Source organism: Erithacus rubecula, assembly GCF_903797595.1.
Source record: "Erithacus rubecula genome assembly, chromosome: 5".
Taxonomy (NCBI): domain Eukaryota; kingdom Metazoa; phylum Chordata; class Aves; order Passeriformes; family Muscicapidae; genus Erithacus; species Erithacus rubecula.
In genome coordinates this window covers 6,551,100-6,574,130 of record NC_136687.1, presented here as the reverse complement: position 1 = coordinate 6,574,130, position 23,031 = coordinate 6,551,100, and the positions used below count along the sequence as shown (strand labels likewise).

Here is a 23,031-nt window from a genome sequence, read left to right as displayed (position 1 = left end):
ATGACAAGAGAGGGCAGTCAGGACAGGGTGGGCAGCTGCCCACACACAACTACACACATACAGCACAGAGAATTTGGGCAGGGCTTGTTCAGCTACATCAGTGTCAGTGACTTCAGTGAGGGGACTCTCCCAGGCCAGTGGTTTTCCACCTGCAGCTGTAGCTAAAACATCAGTTCAGTTTGCCCTTTTGGGGGTAATTTTACTTTGGGTTTTTAAGAACCCCCAGCCCACAGATTGAAAACCACTGCTCTAGGCTGAAGGCATCTTCACTGTGCTGTCCCTCTGACCCAGATCTTGCTCTCTCCACACCCCCACACAACGTGGTTGGATGCCCTGGATGTGCAGGACTGGGGTTTGCTGCACTTTGCTGATTCAGATTCTCCAGCAAACATTTCCACCAGACCAGTGCCTGTCCTGAGGAAACAAGGGGATTGAACAGCACCCAGCAGTAAGGCAGTGCACAGAGAAAAAGTCTGAAGAGAAAAATCTACTTAATTATTTAATGAAAACTGAGCTGTGCTGGGAAGAGGCTGGAAGGTCTGGCCCAGAGAGGTGGGACAGCCAGGAGGGTGATGGCAGGAGCCCATCAGCAGTGGCCACCTGCTTGCAAGACTTCTTAGAGAGCAGCAAAAGTCAGCTGTGTTTTCCCCTTGTTCCTTTCAGGACAGGCATGTTGACCATGGTGGGACTGATTTTCTGCCCCAAAGGTGTGCTGGGATCAGAGGGACAGTCAGCAGTGGGAAGCTTTATGATGAAGTCATGCTGGTGTGGTTAGCTCAGTAATGGATGGTTCATTGCTGAGCAGCCCCTTCAGCAAGCAGCAGGAGCCTTTCCCTGGCAGCAGCAGGCTCTGTTTCAAGCACTTGGTGGCAGTGCCCAGGAGGACATGGAGAAAGGGCTGTTGGTGACACTGAGGCTGCTCCAGCCTGTGTGCCAGATGTGAAGGGCTTGGTCCTGCCCCATCTCCCCCCACCAGACAGATCTCAAGGACCAGGTGCTGCAGCTCTGCTCCCTGTCTCTCCTCCTGTTGCATGGACAGGGCATTTGGAGCTGAGGTTCCCCAGATGGGCTGTCCCCTCTCATGGGGGCCTGCTGCTGCACAGATGGCTGTCCTTCACTGCATCTGACTTCAAAATAAAGTGCTACTTTTTGATTTTTGGTCAGTTTACTCCTGCTTATTTTTTGCTTAAATAAGAGGTGTGAATTAATAAACTGTAAAAGCAGAGTATGATTCAGATGAGACAATATTGTGATATTCTGAAAATAACAGAGACATTAGTTTTCTAACCAAAGGAAATGCTTTCTCATCCACTGGATGTCAGAAACAGAAACAGGATCAGATCAGCTATTACAGAGCTGGCAAATAAACAGGAAAGATCAGCAGATCCCACTGGCAGCAGGGTTGGGTTTGGAGAACTTCTTAAGCCCCAGTAAAAGTGATTACATCCAAATCACCTGCACAGATAAAGTCAAGATTAGAAATGCCAAAGTTTCCAGTGCCTAAACACATCCTGAGATGGATGTGTTGTGAGATGGACCCAAAAGTGGTCTATGACTGGGTGAATCAAAGTGGGCTCTTTAGGATTTTGAGTGCCTTTTCAGCAAGGGTGTATTGAACATAATTGAGGTTTGCTTTTGCACTGTCTGCCAGGCACAGTACATATGAGAATCAATCTAAATATTGCTGGTACTTGTCTGGACCATGCTCAAGCCTGCCCTGCAGCCAGAGGCAGATTCAGCAGGTGAAGGGGCAGCAAGCTTCATTCCCCCTTTTGCAGAACAGATCTCTCTGTGGCACATTCTGTGCTGGCTTCATTGTCAATAAGAGCTCTGCACATGAAAGGACCACAAAATTGAGGTCACTCTGGCCTCGGGTTTCAAGCCCACTGCAGCTTTCATCAATCCCAGCTGGAGCAGGCAGCATGCAATGCCCCTGGGACCCAGGGCTCCTGTGCTCTGCCTACAGATGACTCTCCTTGACCTTCTGTTTGAGATCACTATCTTGGCCTGCTCATCCGTGAAGTGGAAATAATGCCACAGGCAGGGAAGGGTGTACTCACACCAGACACTTATGCATCTAATTTTAGGGTAAGATATGAGGTCAGACAGAAAGGATCCTTCACAAGATGATCCACAGTTCATGTCCAATTTAGGTGTCCTGGATCATCTGATGGGGAGGTTTTCTTCTCCCACTGTCAGTGCAAGAAGACAAAGCTCCTGGCACTTAACAGTCCTAGCAAAGAGGCTGTAAATACCTCCCAGTATTAGACAAAAAAAAAAAAAAATTCTATTAGTATCATTACTGGAGTCTTAAATTTTGAGATGCAATGCAAGAAGAGTCAGCTGCAAGTATGCAACAGGGGTCTGCAGCAAATCCCTGGAAAAAACACCTGGCTCCAAGCAAGGGGCAGTCTCTGGGAACTTGGCATTTCTAAAGCAAAACCTGGAGGCATCCTGGAGAGGGAAAGAGAGGCCAGCACAGAAGGAAATACCTGGTAGCACCGTCAGCCAAGCAGAGTGATGTGAGAACCCAATAGAATTCCCTGCGAGACAAGTATATTCCCCAGCATCCTCAAAAGTAACATTTCGCAAGTACAGAATCTCTAGCTCCTTATCCGTTGTGTTAACACCTGCCGTCTACAGGGAAAAAAAACACACGTAGAGAAAGAGGGAAAACAGAATAAGCCACATTCCCAGCAAGTGTGAGGACACCACAGGCAAATTTCAAAAGCAGATTAAGGTGTTTTGTTTGGTTTTTTTTTTATTTTTCAATGGCCCATCTTCCACATTTATTTATTCATTCCCCTTTGCAACCTGTAGTCAAAAGCAAAAAAAAAAAAAAAAAAAAAAAGTTCCCTTCACCAGGTTCTTACTCTGTCCCACTAAAGAAGCATGCAAGCAAAAGCATCCAAATGAAAAATTGCCCCCACAATATGACTGACTTTGGGTTAGTGAGGTGAGTACAGGGGTGGGGAAAGAGAGATGGGAAATGAGGAAAGACAGAAAGAAAGGAGAAAGGTGGGGAGATGTAGTGGGGAAAGATTCAAGTGCTGATCAGAGGAATATACAAACATCATGGTTCATGAGTTCATTGAAAAATACAGAATTCTAGAATTTTTTAGAACTTCTTCAGTGGGCATCTCAAAGCCATATATGATTATCAGACCTCAACATTGCAGCAGAAATCTGGCTGACAAGCAGAGGCTGCCTGTAAGCAACTTTCCTGCAGTGGCACTGAATGACAGAGCAGTCAAACCCTCCAGGCTGGAGTCAATCCCCAGAGCCCACGAGACTGGTTCTCCTCTCCAGTTAATGTTTGCTTGATATTTATTTCTCCATTACTTCTCCAAGGGACAGAACTGATTAATTCAGTTTTGTAGGCAAAAAAAATCAAAACAGTTTGGTTTTCCATAGCTTGGAATATCACAGGTCATTAACATGCAAATCTGTTATCAGCACTCAATTGTAAGGAAAGGAAAGGAAAGGAATAAAAGTAGGAAGAGTTGATAGCAAAATGTGACAGTCATTTTATTGTGGGAATTTTTCCATGGCAATTGCTGTATAGGCATTACAGTCTTGTTAAAAAAAAAATTAGCAAGAAAATAAGATAAAGCCATTCAGCATCAGTTGACAGGGTATAATACAAAATGAATAGTAATTTTAATCACTAGATTCTTAAAAATGTTATAGCTCATTCTTGCAGTTGCCAGGGCCTTGGGACAGAGTCTGTGGTTTACCTGGTTTTGGTTTGCGAATGTGGAGCCAAAATGGCTTTTCGGCTATGCCTACGAAATTGTTGGCTCTACACAGATATTCTCCTTCATCTTGTTCTGTCACATTGAACAGATTTAGGTTAGCATCGGCTTCAGCGTTTTTACTGATCCAAGACTGCAGGAATAGACAGAAACCTGAACTTCAGTAAACCAAACAATAGCTGCACGGCACCTACATCAGCTAGGATTGACTGACGGCTGTGCTGACATCCCCAGCTCAGCCTGGGCTGGCACACCGAGCCCAGGACCTGCCTGCTGAACAGGAGCTGCCTTGGGCCCCCAAACCACCTGCAGGTGAGCTCCCTTCCCTTCACACATGCAATTGCTTTTTTAGAACAGACCAGTTTGCCCCTTCTCCATCTGACAGCAGTCAAAGGCTCTGTGGTTCCTTAATAACTCCCCAGACAGGAGCACCAGAGAAAGGGCTTCAGCAGAGATTTGTGTTTGCAACCCGGCTCAGCAAATACTGTTTCAATTATCAGATTCCAAAATAGAATTTGGAAACAAAATATAAGCAGTGGCGGTCTGAAACTCGCTGCTGACTTTGCCTTTCAGAAATTAGCTGTAATTTTTTCCACTGCTTATAGGAGCCTCTTCTTTACTAAATAAAGTGGTGTATATAAATCAAACAAACTTCAGACTTTTAAGCAATGGGTTTATTTCTCTTCTTCTATGCTGCCACAACAGCACATCAGCTTTTTCCCTAAACACTAAACAGTTGTTTTTATTTTGGCTAAAAATGCATAACTGTTTTAAGTGGCCTCAGAAGAAGCTTCAGTTCTGGAAATGAAAATAAAGCGATTTTCTTCTCTGTTTGTGTCTTACACTCTCCAGCCCAGTCTTGATGCCTTCCATTTCCAAGCCTGATCCTGCCAGTATGACTTGCAGCTCATTAAAATCACTGGGGCAGCCAGCTCTGATAGGTTATTAGGAACTGAACCCAGAGGAGGCACCAGAGAGGAGCCCCAGTGTCCATGTCTGGACAAACAGCAGCAGCTCTGACCTGAGCTCATCTCTCAGGATTACGTGCAAGTCTGTCTGCCCTGACTAGTGGGGAAACGTGCCTGCCTGCTGCTGCTGCCTTGTTTATAATTAAACCGGGCATGTTTCAATGCAGAATGTACAATTTAGCCTTTGACAAAGCTTGGGCACAGTGTTGCCAGCCCCCCTCTGTAACTGGAATGCATTTAGTGCTCTTCTGCAAAGAAAAAGGGTTTTTTCTTTGATCACAAATTAGCCCAGGCTTTCAGGAACTGATGCAGGTGATGGCTTGGTTTTGTCAGGCTGTTTAAAACATGGTTTGAAAGTACAGCATTCAATTCATCCATCTGGACTCTGGTGGGGTTTGACACCCCCTTCCCCTTTTAGATGTGGGGGAGAATTTCACATGCTGGGCACCTCTCTGTCTCCCTTGCTGTGATGGAGACAGGGATATTCCCTGTGCTTAAACTGCCCCATAGCAGCTCCTACACCCCACAAAATCTCCTGAAAGCAGAAGGGAAGGGCAGGCTGATTAAAAACAGCCCTATCTCCCTGCATGTAGCACAGCATGGGGCAGGGGGGCTGTGAACAGCACCCTGCTCCTGCCAGGATGCTGGGGCAGGGCAGCAGGGAAACAAATCCACAGAGCCAACAGGCCGGCCCTGAGACAGCAGCAGGATCATTTTATCAGATCTTTACTTAAAAAAACACAAGCACACCACATTTAAAAAGGAATAGAAAAAAAAAAAAAATCCCTGCAAAGCTGGGCCTGACACAGCTCTGTGGAGGCCCAGCACTGGTGCACAAAAGATGCATCCCAAAATGGAAATGCTCCGTGCCCCAGCGCTGATGCCGGCATTAACACAATTCAAAGCATTCCTGATTAACCAGAAGGAGTAAATAGACGTGTGCTGCTCCTATTCAGCAAAAAAACATCAAACCAAACAACACTCGTGCTTTCAAACGCCGGCCTGTGCTCCCCTTCGAGGAATGCGGAGCCTTTGCCGTCCACAAGAGAAGGTATTTGGCAATTCTAATTACCTACCCAGCCCAGCTTCATTTTAACACACTATTTATACAGACTATTTATATGTTCTGTGCCACGGCAAAATGGGGGCTTGTGCTTGTGACACAAGGCACTGTTCGCAGCCGCTCTGCGAACCTCCAAAAGGTAGCACTTTATCCCACGGGGACCACACACGGAGCTCAGAGCTTACAGGAGATGGCATGTGACACAACCAGCTATTCAGAGCGTGGTGCTGGGCTGTGAAACCAGGGGGAAATTCAAATATGCATAATTCAAACACATTTGGGGAGGTGGAGAGAAATAAAAAGTTCTCTAAACTCGCGAGAAGCACATGCTGCCAGTCCCAAAAAACCGTCTCCAACCATTTCTTCCAACCAATCTGTTATTTCAATCTGTGTAATTATTTCCAGGGTCTCTGGCTTTTATTAGAATGTATCTGGCTGCGTTACAGTTCTGTAGATACCGTCTGATAAGTGGTGCTTGCTTTTTTTTAAAACTTCATAGGAAGAGAAGGAGGATGTGTGCAGCAGGATGTGCACAGGCAATGTCCACACACAGGACAGCCTCAGTTTGAAGCTGCAGAGACAAAATCTGCTTTCAGCACTAACTGCAGAGCCAGAAAAACTCCATTTGGCCCTATATATTTTAATAAACACCACCACATGATGCCTTAAACTAATTTTTTAAGTATTTTAGAAGTTCAGTGTGCTCCTCACTGCCTATTCCTTATATTTATATTTACATTGGTTGAGGGGAACCAAATCCTCTGGCTTTGTTATAGCCGTAATCTGAAAGTTGCCTTTCCAGAAAACATTTTAGCAAAGTAAAGTCTTACTATGTACTTTTTGCTCAATTTCAAAAAAAAGGTTTCTCTGAGCGTTGGTAATAGCAATGTGTACAAAATTTAGTGACTGGAACAAGATTATGTTGGCTCTCAGGTGCTGGTAGTTCAGCATTATTTGGTACGTGCATGCTGCAATGTGCTTACTTGGAAAAGGAAGAATGTGTTTTAGTTGGGAGACTTTTATTTTAATAAACCCTGAAAATACCTCCATCGAAGCTGCAAAAAAAAAAGGGTATTTTTACAATTTTAGGTCAAATGCAATCTGACAGCTCTTTCATTATGCTGCATTTCTCACAACTGCCTCAGCTCTTACAACTTTGCCTATCTGTGCCACCACAGTAGTAGTGTTATCTCTGGCAGACAGAAGAATTTGGAACATTCATGTCAGGACATTTTTGCTCTATCCCCTCCAAAAAGCAGATTACTGCACTGGGCAGGCTTACAGAAGGACTGCCCTGAGGGTGAGAAGGAGCATGTACCAACCTTCAGCACTGTCACATACGGGGTCCCATCGGGTCCATATTTGCTGCCATTGACTTCCACGTGTTTCAGCCACTGGATGTGAGGCTGGGCATCGCTGTACACCTTGCAGTGGAACTCCACATTGCTCCCTACCACCACAGTCTGGTTGGCAGGGAGCCCAGCCTGCAGGATTGGTCGGTGGGGTGACCTTTCTGAAAAGCAGAAAAGAGGAGAAACCCTAATTTAGTTATTTTTCCCCAGCAAGTATTCTCTGAAACATTAATCTTCTGGCTTTTCAGGGGAAAGGGTACAAACCAGGTGTGTCCCCCATGGGTGCCCTGATCACTGCTCCACCCAGGGCTTCTCAAGAACCACCTGGGAAGGAAGGAGGCATTTCAGCCCTGCCATTCCTTCTCTGAGCCCTCTGCAGTCCCACCAAGTAATTCACTGATCACAGATACGAGCCCGAATCGTTGCTTTTAGAAGACACACGATCCAACACTTTGTGAAAGAAACCCAACTCCTGCTTCCCATATCCTACCAAGCAGCTATCCAACGCCACCACAGGTCAGCTGTGAGTGAAAACAGTGAGAGAGCTCACCTAACACATCGAGCTGGTAGGTGTGCCTAATGTTGCCATATTTGTTCTCCACCACACAGGTGTAATTGCCCCGATCCGACGGCACAACGCTCTCCATCACCAGGCTCCACTGCTGGTGTCGCAGCTGGGGGAAGAAATCAAACCATCACACTCATGATCAAGCACCACCATCACCAGACCCTTCAAATCACTGAGCTCCCACACACTTGGACCCCAGAGGAAGCCTGAACATCACAAGGATCTGTTTACGAGGATCATTAAAGTATTAATGAGAAAAGGCTTTAAGACAAGTGCAAAAACGATGAAACACACTGAGATTTCATTGGGGGGTTCTATATGTTTCCACAATAATCACAATATCAAAGCCAGCTGACAACTAAATGTGGCACCTCTCATTAGAATAATGACTTCAGTAGGCATCACATAAGATCTATATTTTATGTATATTATATATTTTAATATCCTGATCCATATTTTATGTGTGCGCTATGGAGGCAACAGGTTATGGCATCTGTCTGCACAGGTTTCTCCAATAGAGTCTCCTAAATTCCTTCTAAAAACCAGGAGCAAACATATCCAGCCTCAAATCTGGTCCCAAGGATGCCTGGCCAGCTCTTCTATTTTAGCACTGAATTTTATACTAGCTGGTTTTCTGGATGTGGCTCATGTCCAGAGCTGATGCTGGTTCAGTAGCAGAAGGGAAAGCACACCCCTGACCTGCTGCCCTGTGATCTCAGCTAGAATGATTGTTTCTAATGATTATAAAGGAAATAATGGATATGGAAAGCAAATCTTGAATTAATACAGAAAGCTACCAACAGTAACAAAGATGACTTCAGGGTGCATAGCATGTGAAAGATCTCCAATTCTCTGGATATTAATTTGATGCCTTCTACCACCCAAAGCAGAACATTTAACTTTATTAAACATTTTGAAGGTGACCCCAAGGACACAGAAGCAGGAGATTTACAATAATGCTGCACCATGGGATGTCAAGGGCTGATGGAAAAAACAAGGGTGTAATTGCTCCTGGAGATTTCTTGCTGCAGCAGGTGAACTCAAATATGAAGTCATTTAACCTCTTTTGCTACACATAAATTGCATCCACATGCTTTCTGTAAAAGGGCCAAGTTGCAATCAAAGCCAGAACTTTGCAAAGAGCAGGTTTAAAACCATAGGACTAGACAGCTTAGCTGCAAGATAAGCAAGCAAATGTCATTTTAACAATGTGTAGACCTCTGCAGCCCTGAAAACAGCACTGCTGAGCACCTAATTTTTCAGAGAATGCTGAATATAGCATTTCTTTTCATTTCAGAGTATGGGTAACAGGAGGCTGTGACCAAACACTTTGTACAGACATCTCAGCTGTGGCAGCTCTGACTGCACCTCTGCCCACCCAGGACAGCACAAATGGAAGAGCTCAAAGGAGCAGAACCAACATCCCACCTTTTGTAAAGCAACATCCCCCTTGCTGCATCTCTGTAACTGAGTGGGAATTACAGAGTAAGAGAAGCTCTGAGAACAGAAAGCCTGGACCCTGAGCCCACAGCTGAACATACCAGACTGTCAGAGAAGTTTCAATGCAAATTTGTGGCTGCTCAGTGGCTCATTTCCATACTGGCTTGTCTCACAGTTGTGTCTAAAGGCTTCTTTAAATCCACTTTTCAGTACTGCAAAACATTTGCATCTGGAACCCCCAAGGAAATGGGGGTCCAGACACATGGATGACTCCCTGGTCTGACCTATGTTCTAAAACCAGGTCCAAATTAGGTGTTTTACTAAGGATGCACTTTCAAAACCACTTTTATGACACTTTCAAAGAACTTCTCTTCATCAGGTTTGTGATGGGAACTTTGGACTCTGAATAGAGAAGAACCTAGGGGCACAGACTCATGGGGCAGAACTTGTTTGGAAACTTAGGAAGACATTTTTAGTTTTGAAAACCTTTGGCAAAATATAATAATTCTCATGTTGGGATAGCCACTGCAGTCAATAAAACACTAGAAACATGAAGTGACTTAGTGCAGGCATTTATCAAGTGGGTGAGATACTGGAAATCCCTCTGGTTTATTTGGTGTTGTCATTCTTGGCTCCTTGTGAAACAAACATTTGCAGACACACTTGGAACCTCGTGTTTGCCAGACTGGTATGCAAGTCAGTGCAATGGTCTGGGGAAGGGATAATCCTCCATCTCCCCTCCCCCTCAATCCTCCCTTTTAGGGTCATTTAACACACACAGGCTTACAATATTAGAGATTCCAACACGGATTTAACCATTAATGCTCTTTGGGAAATTTCTTATGATAAGTCATATGAATTTCTCTTCTTTACCAGTTAAGGATGAACTGTAACAAAACCAGGTTAGCCTGCCCTCATGTTTTCAACACTCTCCCTTCTCTCTTGCAGGGTTTATACTGGACAGTCTCATGAGTCTAAATGCCACGTGCAAGGTGCAGATGTGGAAGAGTGGTCAGCTTTCATCTGCTGACAACAGCCTTCTCACAACCAACATTTAAATGTCCTTCACACACTGAGAACAAATGAGAACATTCCCAGCTCAAGGATTTCTGGGTTAAGACCAGATCTCGAGATGAAGCAAGCCAACCAAACCCTGCCAGATCTGGATCTTGCCCATTCTTTTCAAGCTGCCTAATCCTGTTATGAAGTTAAGTTGTAACAGGGAATTTAAATCTTAAATACATGAGATACCAAGCAGGCTTTCAATCTCCTTTTCTGGTTCAAATCTCAGCTGATATCTCTCAGTGTATTTATATTGGATGAGATTTACACTTAGATCACTTATATCTAACTGTGGCTCGTGACCAAAAGCAAGCAAATAAAGAAAGGAAAATTACAGATAAAGATGTCTTTATATCAAGAATGGGACAAAGAACTACACCTAGACAGATAGAGAGCTTAAACCAATCTTCCTGAAATTGTCCTGACATTGCCTTCAATAGCTCTTTTAAGCATTGACTTGTTGCTGGAAGGTTCCCCCAGAGAAACAAAGCACAGTGATGCCAAAGACTCACTACCGTGTTTCAGAGGATGAAACGTGTCAATTTAAACTCAAAGTGGATTAAAACTACTGGAAAGTGGGTAAGAGAATTGCTTTCAGCTTTGGAATTTTTTTTCTGCAGGCATAATTTAGTGCAGCTGATGTGACAGTTTAGTAAAATGCTGTTGGAATGGAGCATGCAAGGCTGAAAACACTTCAGGATGATGCTCACAGCCTGCAATTAGTCAAAGATTTGTGTTTTGTGAATGTCATCTGCTGAAGAGCAGTGTACCCACAGGAGTTTCCTCCCCACTTCTTTACCCTCCATCCTTTTCAGAAGATCCAAACCTGAGCGTGTTCTCAGCCTCATCCAGGCTGGAGCAGGGACAGGACTGAGGAAGGAGCTTTAAAAGCTTCACTGAAGCCATCACAAAAGGCTCTTTCAGGAACAGGTCTGAGCTAACAGGAAAGAAACAGCCCAAAACTGTGGGGAGGGAGGACTTTTTTTGAATCCTTCTCTGGTTTCTGGAGCATGGTATGCTTTGCATGCCCAGTCCCTTTTCAAAACACTATGGATGTGGCAGGCATCAGCACACAGCTTCCTACAAGGCACCTTCTCTCCTTAGCAGCAGAGTCCAGGGATATGTCAGGGCTGGCAGAGTGCAGGGAAAAGCTGCTGTTCAGGAGTCCTTCCTGCTATGATCATTTTGTTATAATCAGCTGCACCAGTTTTATTGCCCCCAAATAAAACCAGGAAAAAAAAAAGCATCTGATTGTGACCTCAAGGGGACAAAGTAATAACAACAGCAGCAAAATCTGAGAAAAGCTGATTTTCCTTTTAAAATCCTACCATAATTCATCACATGAAGTAGCACAGGGACTTCTGGCTAATTAAATAATTTGACTGCAGTGGAGTTTAGTGTCCCTGAGCTCTAGCTGTAAACATGAGCCAGAGCATTTTCCAGAACACCTCATGGTAGAAAGGAAGCAGGGAGAAGAAAGCAGCCAAGGAGCAGATGCTATTACTCTGGCTACAAGAGAATCCAACACTTGACCAAGGGTCAGTGATTTATACCACAAGAATGTTAATGACTACCAGCATGAGGATCCAGCTCTTTGGTGAGGTCTTTCCTATACCTTCAAAGGACACTGAATAGGTTTTCTTTGAGAGCTGGGAGTAGCCATGGCTTGGTCCAACACATCTCAGTGCACTGGGCTCATCTCCAGAAATTAGGATAGAAGTTTCTGCTCCTCCTTTTTCATCCCAGTTCACAATGCAACCATAAACCCAGCCCCGTTTTCACCTACTCCATGAATGACTACTATAGACAAACTCAGAGAATTAGCCTTTGATCCAAAAGGACAGCAGTCCTTTTTAACACTTTGGTGCCAAGCAATTCCAAAGAGTGCAAGAACCACCTTCATCCTACTCTGTCAGGACAGCGCTCTCAAAACTCCCCTTGTTAATCACTGTGCAATACCAATTTTCTAGTTGGTAGAAATAATGAAAAATCAAGATCCAAACCAAGACCTTACCTTAATGCCCCCAATCCTGTGCTCCCCTTTGAACTCCTTGCCATTTTTCAGCCAGTAGATGGAAGGAGTGGGGTTCCCCCCCGCCGGGCATCGGAAGCGAACGGTGTTGGCGGCGGGAACTGCCAGCAGCTTCTTCTCCATCTTATCTGGCCGGGTCCAGAAGGGGACACCTGGGAAAGGAAAAAACAAGCTGAACAGGCCCCTTTCTGCCACAGGATATCAGCTGGTGAGCAGATGCATTTGAGGAGTCTTTGGCATGTGCAGATTGACAGTTAAATTGCTACCTGCTGCAGCTAAGATAAATGGCACAGAAATGCTTTCCAGCTAAATGACTCCCATAGACGCACAGAGGGTGTTAGCATTTCAGTTCTGTGATGAAAGGTTCATGACCAGGTTCTTGTCTTGGTAATGCCAGTATAAATCTGAAGTGGCTGCTTTTAAATCAACAAGTGGAGTTATCCCAGATCAGGATGAGAATCTGGTCTCAGCGTGTAAAAAGATACAGATGTACCTTTGGGACATTAGCAGCCAAGAAGCATAAACAGCAGAAAGATGTTAGAACTGTAAAAGAATGTTGATGGGCCAGCAAGGGAGCAGAAAAAAAGTATGAGCTGAGTGCACTGGAAAATGTTCCTCCTCAGTGAGTACAAATGTAGTGTAGCCTCCTTAAGGGAAGGAAAGAAAAAACTGAGCCAGTGCCAAACTGGTTTATCATGTTTATGTTCTTTAAGTACCAGTGATTTTAGTTTTAAAGATTCATGTTACCTTTGAACAAGGATACATTTTAAAACACGAGTGTTAGCAGGAGATACTTTTTATAATCTGCCTCAAGTACAGCTACGTTCCTTGGCTGGGTTACAAACATTACATATTAACTCCAAATTAAGGCAGCAGCAGCGGCAAACTCATTATACAGGGAAGAAAGAAAAAGTTTTTTAAAAAAGCCTCCCAAGCTTTTCTGCTTAAGGAAACACTGGAGAGCTGCACATGCTGTTTCCCCTGCCACACCAGGGCCACATCCAGCCCCACATCTGTACTCCAACCAAAGCCAAAGGCAGATGGGACAGGCAGTGTCTGAGCTGCAAAAGAGCAAGAAGGAGGGCAAGGAGTGTAAATGGCATCTCCTCCAGTTGGGTAGGAAAAACTCACAGTCATGGAGCACCAGTTGCAGTGGTATGTGTGCTTCTGGCCAAGACAAACCAAAGGCACTGCTCCTCCAAGAACTGCTTTGGAGAGCACGGTGGCCACCAAAGCAGATGGGAAAGCCTTGCTGCTGGCCTCTCCTGCAGTGGTGACAGTGCTCAGAGACACCACCCAGCATCACAGCCCCATCCCAGAGCTGCTCTGAAGCCCCTGTAATCCCCTTCTCCTTAATGACAAGGGGGTACAGTTTTCCCTCTTGTTGCATCCCTTTGAGATGCAAGGGAGCATTTCTCCAGTACTGCTTAGCCCTGATGCATTTGGCTGCATGATACCCATCCCACTGCAACTCCAGGTAAGGCAGTGACTGACCCCTTGGTGTAAATCCCCAGTGTCCCCCATGCAGGCTCCCTGCTGCATTCCAGCTCCAAGAATATTGCAGGAAAGCTCACACAGCCCAGCCAAGGCAATCCATGCAGCCACTGATTTTTAGCACCTCCTGATGTTTCCCCCTCCTTGCAAAGTCCATGAGGAGTTGGATGCCAGGAGCTCCATCCAGGATGCTCCTCCCTGTGCTACAGGCAGCCCTGCTGGGCACACCTCATGTCCCATTAGCTTCCCCACATCTGCAGAGGGATGGCTGGATGTAGGTGCCTCAGTAAGGCCATCCCAGGGAGGGAAACCCAGCACTGAGGGTTTCCATCTGCCCTCAGCCTGCCTTGCACAACAGTGTGATGCCTATCAGAGTCAGCCCCACGTATCAGAGGGATCTGTGCTCACCCATCCTGTGTACGCCTCGTTTCTCAAATAATGAAACTGCCCAAGGCCCTTTTCCTGCCAGGATGGCACCAGATCCAGCAGGAGCATGGCTGGCACAAACAACAGCAAAAGGAGGAATCTCTGCAATTCCCATAGTCCTGGGAAAATCCCAGCCACAAACTTTGCTGTGAACACACAGCACATTCAGGTGGCCTGAAATACTACATGATAAAGTGAGCTAAAATGCAGCCAGCTACCACTCCAAATAGCAGAACTGCTCAAGAATGGAGAATATTCAAAAAACATCAGAAGAATGAGTGCAACTGCTAAAGGAAGAACAGGTCTTGATGGTAAAAGGATGATGCTGTGATAGCAAGAAGGAAGGGCAGAAACCAAGCAAAGACTGGGCAGATCCCCAGGCAGCAGCAGGGGATGGAATGCAGAGCACACTTGGAGTGGTGTTGGGAAGGCTGGAGAGGAGAAGGCTCCAAAACCATGCTGGGAGATGTCTGGTCCTAGGTTTCTGAAGCCTGGGCCATTTTCTGGCTAAATGCCTCCTTTTGGCAAGGCATCCTGATTTTCTGGGGATGTACAAGAGGTTAACAGGGCTACAGGGAGAGGTATGGCAAAGTCCAGGCATGGATGGAAAAGTCCCCTTTGCCATGGAGAGCAGCCAAATAACCTGCTGTCTGTTGTTTGATTAACATATCTGCCCACAATAAATCCCATTTTATGGTGTTGGTGACAATCATCTAGGCACTGAGGTGTGATTACATCACCTGGGCAGGACCAGGTTCCTCCTTTTGCTTTTTGGGGCTCTTCCCTTTTACACAACATCTGCATGTGCTGCAGGGTGACATTTTATCACATTTTTTCACTCAAAAGATGAGTTTGAATCTCACAGGAGATCCATCAACCCACTGGCTGCAAATGCTGTCACTGAAGCCAAGGGAGATTTTGCTATCAGACATCAGAGAGGAGCAAGATGGAGCCCAGGAACGTTTCCAGCTGGGGATATTCTCCATATGGAGCAAAGGCAGGATTTGCTCCTGCCTGCTGCAATTAAACACGACTTCTTCCCTGAGTGCTTTCCCTCGTTTGGGTGCTCTTCTGTGAGATCCAGGGCTTGCCAGGGCTGGGCACCCCTGGATTATTGTGCCAAGACTCAAACAGGGCATTGCTCTCAAGTCAAACTGGAACTGGAAGAAAGCGTCTACACATTGAAAACAGTGCCTTTGTTCTCACTTGCAGGAGCAGTGAACAAAACATCCCTGCTTTTGCTTTGCTCTGCCTCTGAGTCCTTTCATTACCACTTTTTAAGGGGCTGAAAATGTTGCTAACTCTTCTTTTCAAGCAAAGCTTGCAAAGCTCCAGAGAGTTTTGGGAGCGGGAAAAGAGGAAGGATGAAAGACAGGAAAACTTTCTAGACTAGCTCTCTCTAAATTAATTGCCAGCAATGGTTTTGCATGTGCAGGTGTGAAAAAAAAACCCCAACATTATCACCAACCCTTTCCCATCATCAAACACTAAGCCTGACGGTCCGTTTTGTTCCTCAAAGACACCGGCCACCCATCCAACTGGAATGACCAATTAAAAAAAACCTGAGAGCAATACTTGGAATAATTAATACAGCCAAGCACTCATTTAGCAATTAGGAGCTGCCACCAAATTCTGTGGCAGACAGAATCAACCCTAATTGTGTAATTTCCCCAGCTGACGCCTCCAGGACAGAGCCAGATTTAATTGGAGATTATGGGGGCTCTTTGAAGGTGCTGGGGCTGCACAGCAGGAGCTCCAAACAAACAGATACAACAGGGGTAGGGAGCACTGGGGCAGAAGCACAGTGTGTGAAAAGGGAGTTTTGTTTTTGTTTCGTGGCCAGGAAAAACAGCTGTAGAGAACAGAGGTATCAAAAAGGCTCTTTCTGCAAAGGCAGATCACAGTTTGTGACAAGGCTGCAACAATCAAGCTGATCTGAAGCTGCTGGAGCTCCTCCTATTCCTTTCTGCTAAGGGATGCCCTGTTCCTGCACTGCCCTTCAGAGAGGAAACACAGTGAACAGAGCAGGGCACTCCACGTGGAATTTGGTATTTCCAACCCTTAAAATTAACAAGATTGACTTCAAACTCACAATGCTATTGGAATCAGCATTCCAAAGTCTCCTCTATAGGAGGATGAGAAATTCTGTTGATTAACACAATCAAGCCAGAAAAGTAATTTATAAACACAAGGAGCCAGGACAAAAAGATTTTCTTCAGTGATATGCAGTGAGGCAACACTCAGAAAGTCAGCCCAGGATGAATTGCCTCTCCCTAAATATGAAACACTATCAGTTATACTGACTAGATACCTTTAAGCTCTCTTCCAACTCTAACCATCCTATGAGTCTGTGGCATTTTTCTTTTGCATGAAAACATTTATTGCCTTTCCTCCTCTAACTACAGACCACAGCTGTGTCTGATGCCAGAGCAGGGGCTCATATACCCCATTAGTAGTACATCCCCCACATTTTTGGCACAGGAAATAGAGGACCTGGGTCTTTGGGCTGCCCACAGAACATGGCACTGCCTACACCATGTCTGCCTGCCTGGGATGGTCTTTCAGCCCCTGCTCCTGGTGGGATGTCCTGACAGTGGTGGTACCAGGGCTAGCAACACAGCTGCCCAGACTCAGGAGACCTCTGAGGGTTAAGGGGAGGATCTGACATCAAAGAAAGCACCATCAAACACGCTCGTGTCACAAAACACTGGGAGGTTTCACCACACTGACACATTAAGCTAATCAACCATTTTTAAACCAGAAGAGAATCCAACTTTTTATAATGAGACCTTCAAGCAAAGCCAGCCATTACCTTCAGGTCTTAAAACAGAGACAGCCTTAAAGTCAAGAAGACCCAGAAAACAGGCTATAAATACATGTGGTGAAACGTGTGTTTTCCTTTTCAGTCAAGAAAAACTTCTTTCTGTACCATAAGCCAGCTGATGTTTTGTGATACCTGTTGCTAAGAGATTGAGTTCTTTATAAACCACATTAAAAAATGTACAGAATGATCAGTTGTGCTCATCAGAAGCCACACTGCAGTGGGAAAAAGTCCTGACCAAACCAGACCTTCCTCATGTCTGCACCATTCTTCAGCAGGAACCAGGAGCCCTGAGCACCTCTGCAAAGGTGCCTGTCACCTGCCAGGATTTGTCCCCTAATTAGAAGCTATCAGAAAACCACTAACTGCTGCTGCTGGGTCTCCTGGCACTGTAACTCACCATTACTGTCCACACACTGCACACACAGCAGTGTTAACTTATTGCAGCAGCAGATCTGTTTGAAAGAGTCCTGCATGTCCAATGCTATGGGCAGGAGAGATTTTCCAGTCATGTTGAACTTCTGCCAATGTACACAGCAGATTGGGAGTTCAAATGCAAGACATTTATTTATTAAAAACACACACACACAGGCAGCTCACTCTGCAGAAGGATAAAGAGCAGGATAAAACACAACACTAACACCTCTGAAGCCTGTAAAGATCCTGATTAATGCTATTGCACTTAAAGAAAGCAGTCCTGGGATTGAAAGAGATTCACTGTGAAAGCACCAAGCACTGTCCTGGGACTCTTCCTCACAGGAGTGAAAGAAAAAGCCAGTAAAGCAAAGATAAGCTCCCACTTATGGCATCAGTAAATTTGGCCCTTTGAGTACAAATGTACTATGATCCTGTCAAGATGCTGGTAAGGACCAGATTCAGATTCAGATTTAGTTAGAAGTAAAGCAGCCAAGGTTTGAAATGGTATAAAACTGGTGTAACATCACTGTAGTAAAACAAATTATATGTATTTATTCACAGAGAGAGAGAGAGAGAGAGAGGGTATGTAAGTGGACTTGTCTAGATTTACACACAAGGAGAACTTGTAACTACTCATCGATTCAGATTCTCAGCATTAAGTCTTCAAAATAGAGCACTGCTGTAGGATTCCACAGCAGCAATACCACTCTGGCAGCTGTTTCTAAATTTTTAGATAAGTTTCCCCACGCTTCCTTCCTAAGGTCACTGATTTCAACACAAAGAGAGAGCTGCTGTGCAATTACATGAACACCCAGATGAGCTGCACTGCTTGGGAGCCAAAGCTTCTTTAAAGAACAGTCCTCTGTATCCCAGAAAAACAAATTACCTGTATCTTCTGACTCATCATCATCATCCTCATCATCACCTGACGAAGGGGAATCTGGAAAGAGACAAGAGAGAAGTGAAGCAGAGAGAGGATGGGATGTGGGGACAGGCTGCTGGATGAGGCTCCAGCAAGGGAGGACACTCAAGGCATGGCTCACCCTCCCTCCCAGCTCCACAGCCCATCCCCTGATGCTGGGCCAGGTGTCATGAGTCTGCCAGTGCTCTGAAAACGTGGTTCAATGTCAAATACTTTCCCCTGCATACTGTGAAATGCTCTCTTCATCATAAATACAAAAGAAATTCTAAACTGGAAAATGTCTCTTTGCAGAACAAGCTCTCTGACTGCTTTTTTTTTTTCCTTGCCTGTAGCAGTCATTCTGAAGACTTTATTTTCCATGTCTCAAAACTACAGGTCAGCATTTCTAATTCACTTTCCCTGCAATTTTCTTTTAACTCAATATCCCTCAGTCACGTCTCCCTCCATTAACTCCTTGTTCAAACACTAAGACCAAAACTTTTGAACTTCTTGCAATCAAATCTCTCTCCATGGTTTTGATGGGTATTCCATGAACCAGTTCCCTTTAGTTATACTCCTCCCACAGAGGCACCTCAAAACTGTAATTCAATACAGGTAAACAGGTGGGAATTTTCCATCTGTATCTCTCCAAAACATCCTGAACTGTTTCTTTTAATGCTGTCTAACATTTCACCTCCTCCAAGCTGTCCACAATGAAGGCTCAGTCCTTCTTTCCCCACCCAGAGATTACTGTAAATGTAAATGCCATTATCAAATAGCAGCTTAAAGCTTGATTTAGTTTACACAGTTCAGTTTAGAACAGTTCAGAGTCTGAAAGATTTAGCATCACTGATTACAGTTAACTCTTTTTAATTCCAATTTTTAACTTTAATTATTGGTTACATAATCTCCATGAATTTTTCTTTTAAATAAAGGCAAAATGCTAACAACCCAGCAACTTTTACGTTCTGAGACAGTGGTAAAAGAACTTGGCCTCAAACACTAAAAATGAGGAAACATTATGAGTGTTCAACATGTGGCCAGAAATGTAAAGTGCTGCTTAAGATCAAGCCAGGCAGAACATCCTTCATTGCAAGATACACTTGAGTTTTACACTGTTTTCTGACCACCACAGTGGAGGTAAAAATAGAAAAAAGAAAAAGGTGGGGAGGGGATAAAAAAGAAGGAAAGGTAACAACAAATAGGTCTTCCCTGCAGAATCTGGAAGGGCCTTCCAGGCATTTTCACCATCCAGAGAAGCAACACATGAAGCATCTCCCTGCCTTAGACTGCAGGGGCTCATCTGCTCTGCACCCTCTCCTTGGCACAGCCTCAAGAACGACTTTTAACACGAATCTAACTGCAAATCCACAGCTGAGGTCCTGCTGGCAGCACAACTAGGGAAATGCCACGGGGCTTGCTGAAAGTGAAGTGGATGTTTAGGTGTTTTGGCTGATCCAACAGGTTTGCTCAAGTCCTGGCAAAGGCAGAAACTGAGCCAAATCCCCACCAGCATCGACAGAGGAATCAGCACCTTTTCAGCTCTGCTCTCAGATTTGGTTACCCATATATTAACACATGATTATAGTTTACTTCTGCTTTCCAATGAATCCATCATGACCAGAGGAGTAGAATTAATTTTTAAATTAATTCAAAAACATTTTCACAAGGTTGAGGGAAATTTGGACTTTGCTCATTTTTAAGATGAGACTTAGACTTTAAAGCCAAATACCCTGTATTCATAGCAACTGACCTATTCAGGTTACTAAATCACCTTTTTCAAAGGGTGACTGAAAATTTTAAGCTATTTGTTTATCATTTAATAAAACAGCAGTCTTTTGCAGAAGTTGTTGAGTACTCTCACTGCTGAAAAGGGCTTTAATTATGAATGTAAAGGAACTTAATTTTGTTCAGTCACCTGTTTTGTGGCCTTGGGTCTTTTGAAAGTTCTGTTTGCTGGTACCAGCCTGCACAGTCCATGCTCATCACAAGGTGCTGCTCAGCCACTAAATCCAAAGGCTGCTTGTGCATGAAATGGTTACAGAAATGGAGCTTCTGCCAGCAGGGCTGGATATCAGTTTGGGCACGCAGCCTCTACGTGATCCCTTCCAAGTGCTCAGGTTTTAAGGGGACAGTATGTTTGTTTTTGTAAACTAGCAAAACACTCAATCCCCTTGTCTGTCAATGGAGGAATTTTAAAGAGATCAAATCCTGCTATTAATCAGCCTGGTTCTTGGCCCTTTAATGCCAGTTCCAGCATCTGACATCCCCCTGTGCACAGTCAGAGTCACTGCAGAGCAGTCAGCTTGTTGCACTCAAATCTCATGGCTCTGTGTAGGAAAATCCTGATATGCCCCCAGGACCTGGAAGTATCTATCAAAATGGAACTTACATGTGGATCAGCTATTCCAAACACACCTAACCTAGTTTTGCACTTAAGAACACACATCAGAGCAATTCCAGTTTGTTGGTACAGTTCTAAACCAGTTTAACACAGAGAATAACTCCAGCCCCAAACATCAAATATCCACATGAACACCTGACCAGATACCTCAGCTAACTGCTGGCATTACCTTTAAGAATAGGGGACACAAATCACAAATCTCTGATCACAGTCTCATCTCTGCAGTGCCAGGCTGAGCAATCAATACTAATTATGAAGAAATATCTGAGTATATGAGAGGTGCCATTATTGCCACATAAAGCAGGGCTTCAAAGTCTAAAACAAGTGCTGCTGACAGCTAAAAAGTAGGCTCCCACATTACCAGCACTTTGGTGGTAATGACAGTGGGCTAATAGAATCAAAGACTCATAATGTTGTCAGAAAGCAGGTTCAGGTTACTTGCTAGTTCTTAAGCTGTTATTAGCTATTATTAGTGAAGAGGAAAAATACAGAGGCTTAAACTTTTTAAAAGCAGAGGATTATCAGTCCTTCCACTATTAAAAACAATTTCTCACTTTACAAACTTTTGGGGCTGGCAGCTGTTTCATTTGAGCATGTAACCAGCTGCCCTCTCTTGCCTCCCCTGCTGCCCCTTGAACTCAAAAGCATTTTCATGTCACTTAGGAAAAAAAGAAAGAGTAACATTTCTAACAACCTGCAGTTCACTGGATAGCCCCAATAATCATACCTAGCTCAAGAAAGCCTTTCAAGGGCCAAATACTTCTTTAACCATTTAATTGATATGACCTTGAAGAATTCACAGCAATCTCCAGTAAGGTTCAATAAAAAGCAGATGTGCTAAAGGCTTGGTGAAATGAGCTTTTATTCTCATGACTTTTCTCTCACACAAAATTCTATTGCACGAGAAAGCTCTTTATGGAGTGGATGTGATTCACAGTCACAAACATCTCTGTGTTGGATTTTCAGACAGAGACTTAGTTTTGAGGGAACTCAGCTTCTGGAGTAAGGACCTGCTATTCAAGGATTTTCAAAAAGCTCCAACAGTACAAGGGAAAATGAAAGTTTTCTAACCCTGAGATCCACAAGGGGCTAATTCACCTGAAAATTCAAGTTTTTAACCTGTGATCAGGAGGTTTTTTATCTGCTCACAGTGATGAGTATCCATCTACCAATGCATCAGCCTGAAATAATGAAGATGACCTTTGTGTTGGTGGTTAGCTGTCTGGAAACAACAGATTTTTTTGGCACTCTGTGTTGAGTGATCCAGGCTTGGACAGCTTGTAGCTGTTCTGTTCTATGGTACTCATCACAAAGAACATGGCCAAGCAAATGACAGCATGTGCTTTGCTAACACAGCACTTGTTTGCAATGTATGAATCCCAGTAAGTAACTTTGATGAAGCACATATTTTGGATATGCACAGTTTACAGATAAGCTACCTCCAAAACAACCTAGCAATTTGTGATAACTGTGATGGAGGGCAGAGATTTATCAGCTACAGCAGAGAAACAGTTTTCAGGAATTTCCAGCATGCAATTTTTACATGCAATTTTGCCACTGATTTGTCACATAACACGGAAAACATCATTTAACCCCCGTGAGCCACAGTTCAAAAGAGCTCAAAGGCACATGTAGCATTGCATCTATTTGAGTGTTAAGGAGGATTTGAGGTTTAATCTGGCCAGCACCCTTTCTAAGTCTCTCTCAGTATTAAAAATCAAGCTTCAACATTTGGTATGGACATGCAAGCATTCTCCTATTAGTTTGTTTTGCCAGTCTAATCACTGTTCAGGAGTTACCAGGGATGCATAGACCCTCCAAGGATAGACAAGCACCACAAACCACTGGCTGTGCTGAACATGTGGAAGGGCAAAAATTTAAAAAAAGAAGAAAAAAAACCAGAAAATCAGTGAAATAGCTGTATTTCTGCACATACCTGTAACTCTGACTGTAAAGTTTCCCAGGACCTCGTTGGAATGCCTTGGCTTGCAACTGTACAGCCCCGAGTCATCATATGACACATTGATTATCTTCAACAGTTTTTGTCCAATATGAGTTCTGTTGGTAGGTGCAATTCCAATACCATCTTTAAACCAGAAAACAGAGACAGAAGAGCCCTGGGTGTTACAGGAAAGTTCAATGGTATCTCCATTTCCAAACACCAACTCTTCCAGAAAGGCGGTCTCGCTCCTCAAGTACTCTGCAGAGGGAGAAAGAATAAATAAGAGAAGGGTCAGAGACAGAAAGGGCATTTAAAAAAGAAACATGTCTTGTAAGAAAGGGTGTTTAAAAAAGAAATATATCTTGTATTTGCTCCATTGATGCTTC

The 23,031-nt window shown here is 44.3% G+C and overlaps 1 protein-coding gene across 6 annotated transcripts in view; it reads right to left on the bottom strand.

Moving 5' to 3' along the window:
* The window catches only part of FGFR3 (fibroblast growth factor receptor 3), a 50,980-nt gene that overhangs the window by 8,227 nt on the left and 19,722 nt on the right, over positions 1 to 23,031 (bottom strand). For 3 of the 6 annotated variants that reach the window (XM_079307411.1, XM_079307412.1, XM_079307413.1), the window contains exons 3-8: positions 22,640 to 22,903; positions 18,285 to 18,338; positions 12,223 to 12,392; positions 7,689 to 7,812; positions 7,109 to 7,299; positions 3,738 to 3,888 (exon numbers count right to left, since the gene is read on the bottom strand). In XM_079307411.1, the coding sequence (XP_079163537.1) occupies positions 3,738 to 3,888; positions 7,109 to 7,299; positions 7,689 to 7,812; positions 12,223 to 12,392; positions 18,285 to 18,338; positions 22,640 to 22,903 (954 nt within the window). Of the gene's footprint in view, positions 1 to 2,492; positions 2,638 to 3,737; positions 3,889 to 7,108; positions 7,300 to 7,688; positions 7,813 to 12,222; positions 12,393 to 18,284; positions 18,339 to 22,639; positions 22,904 to 23,031 lie in introns of all 6 variants that reach the window. The other 3 variants (XM_079307414.1, XM_079307415.1, XM_079307416.1) reach the window with 1 other exon arrangement.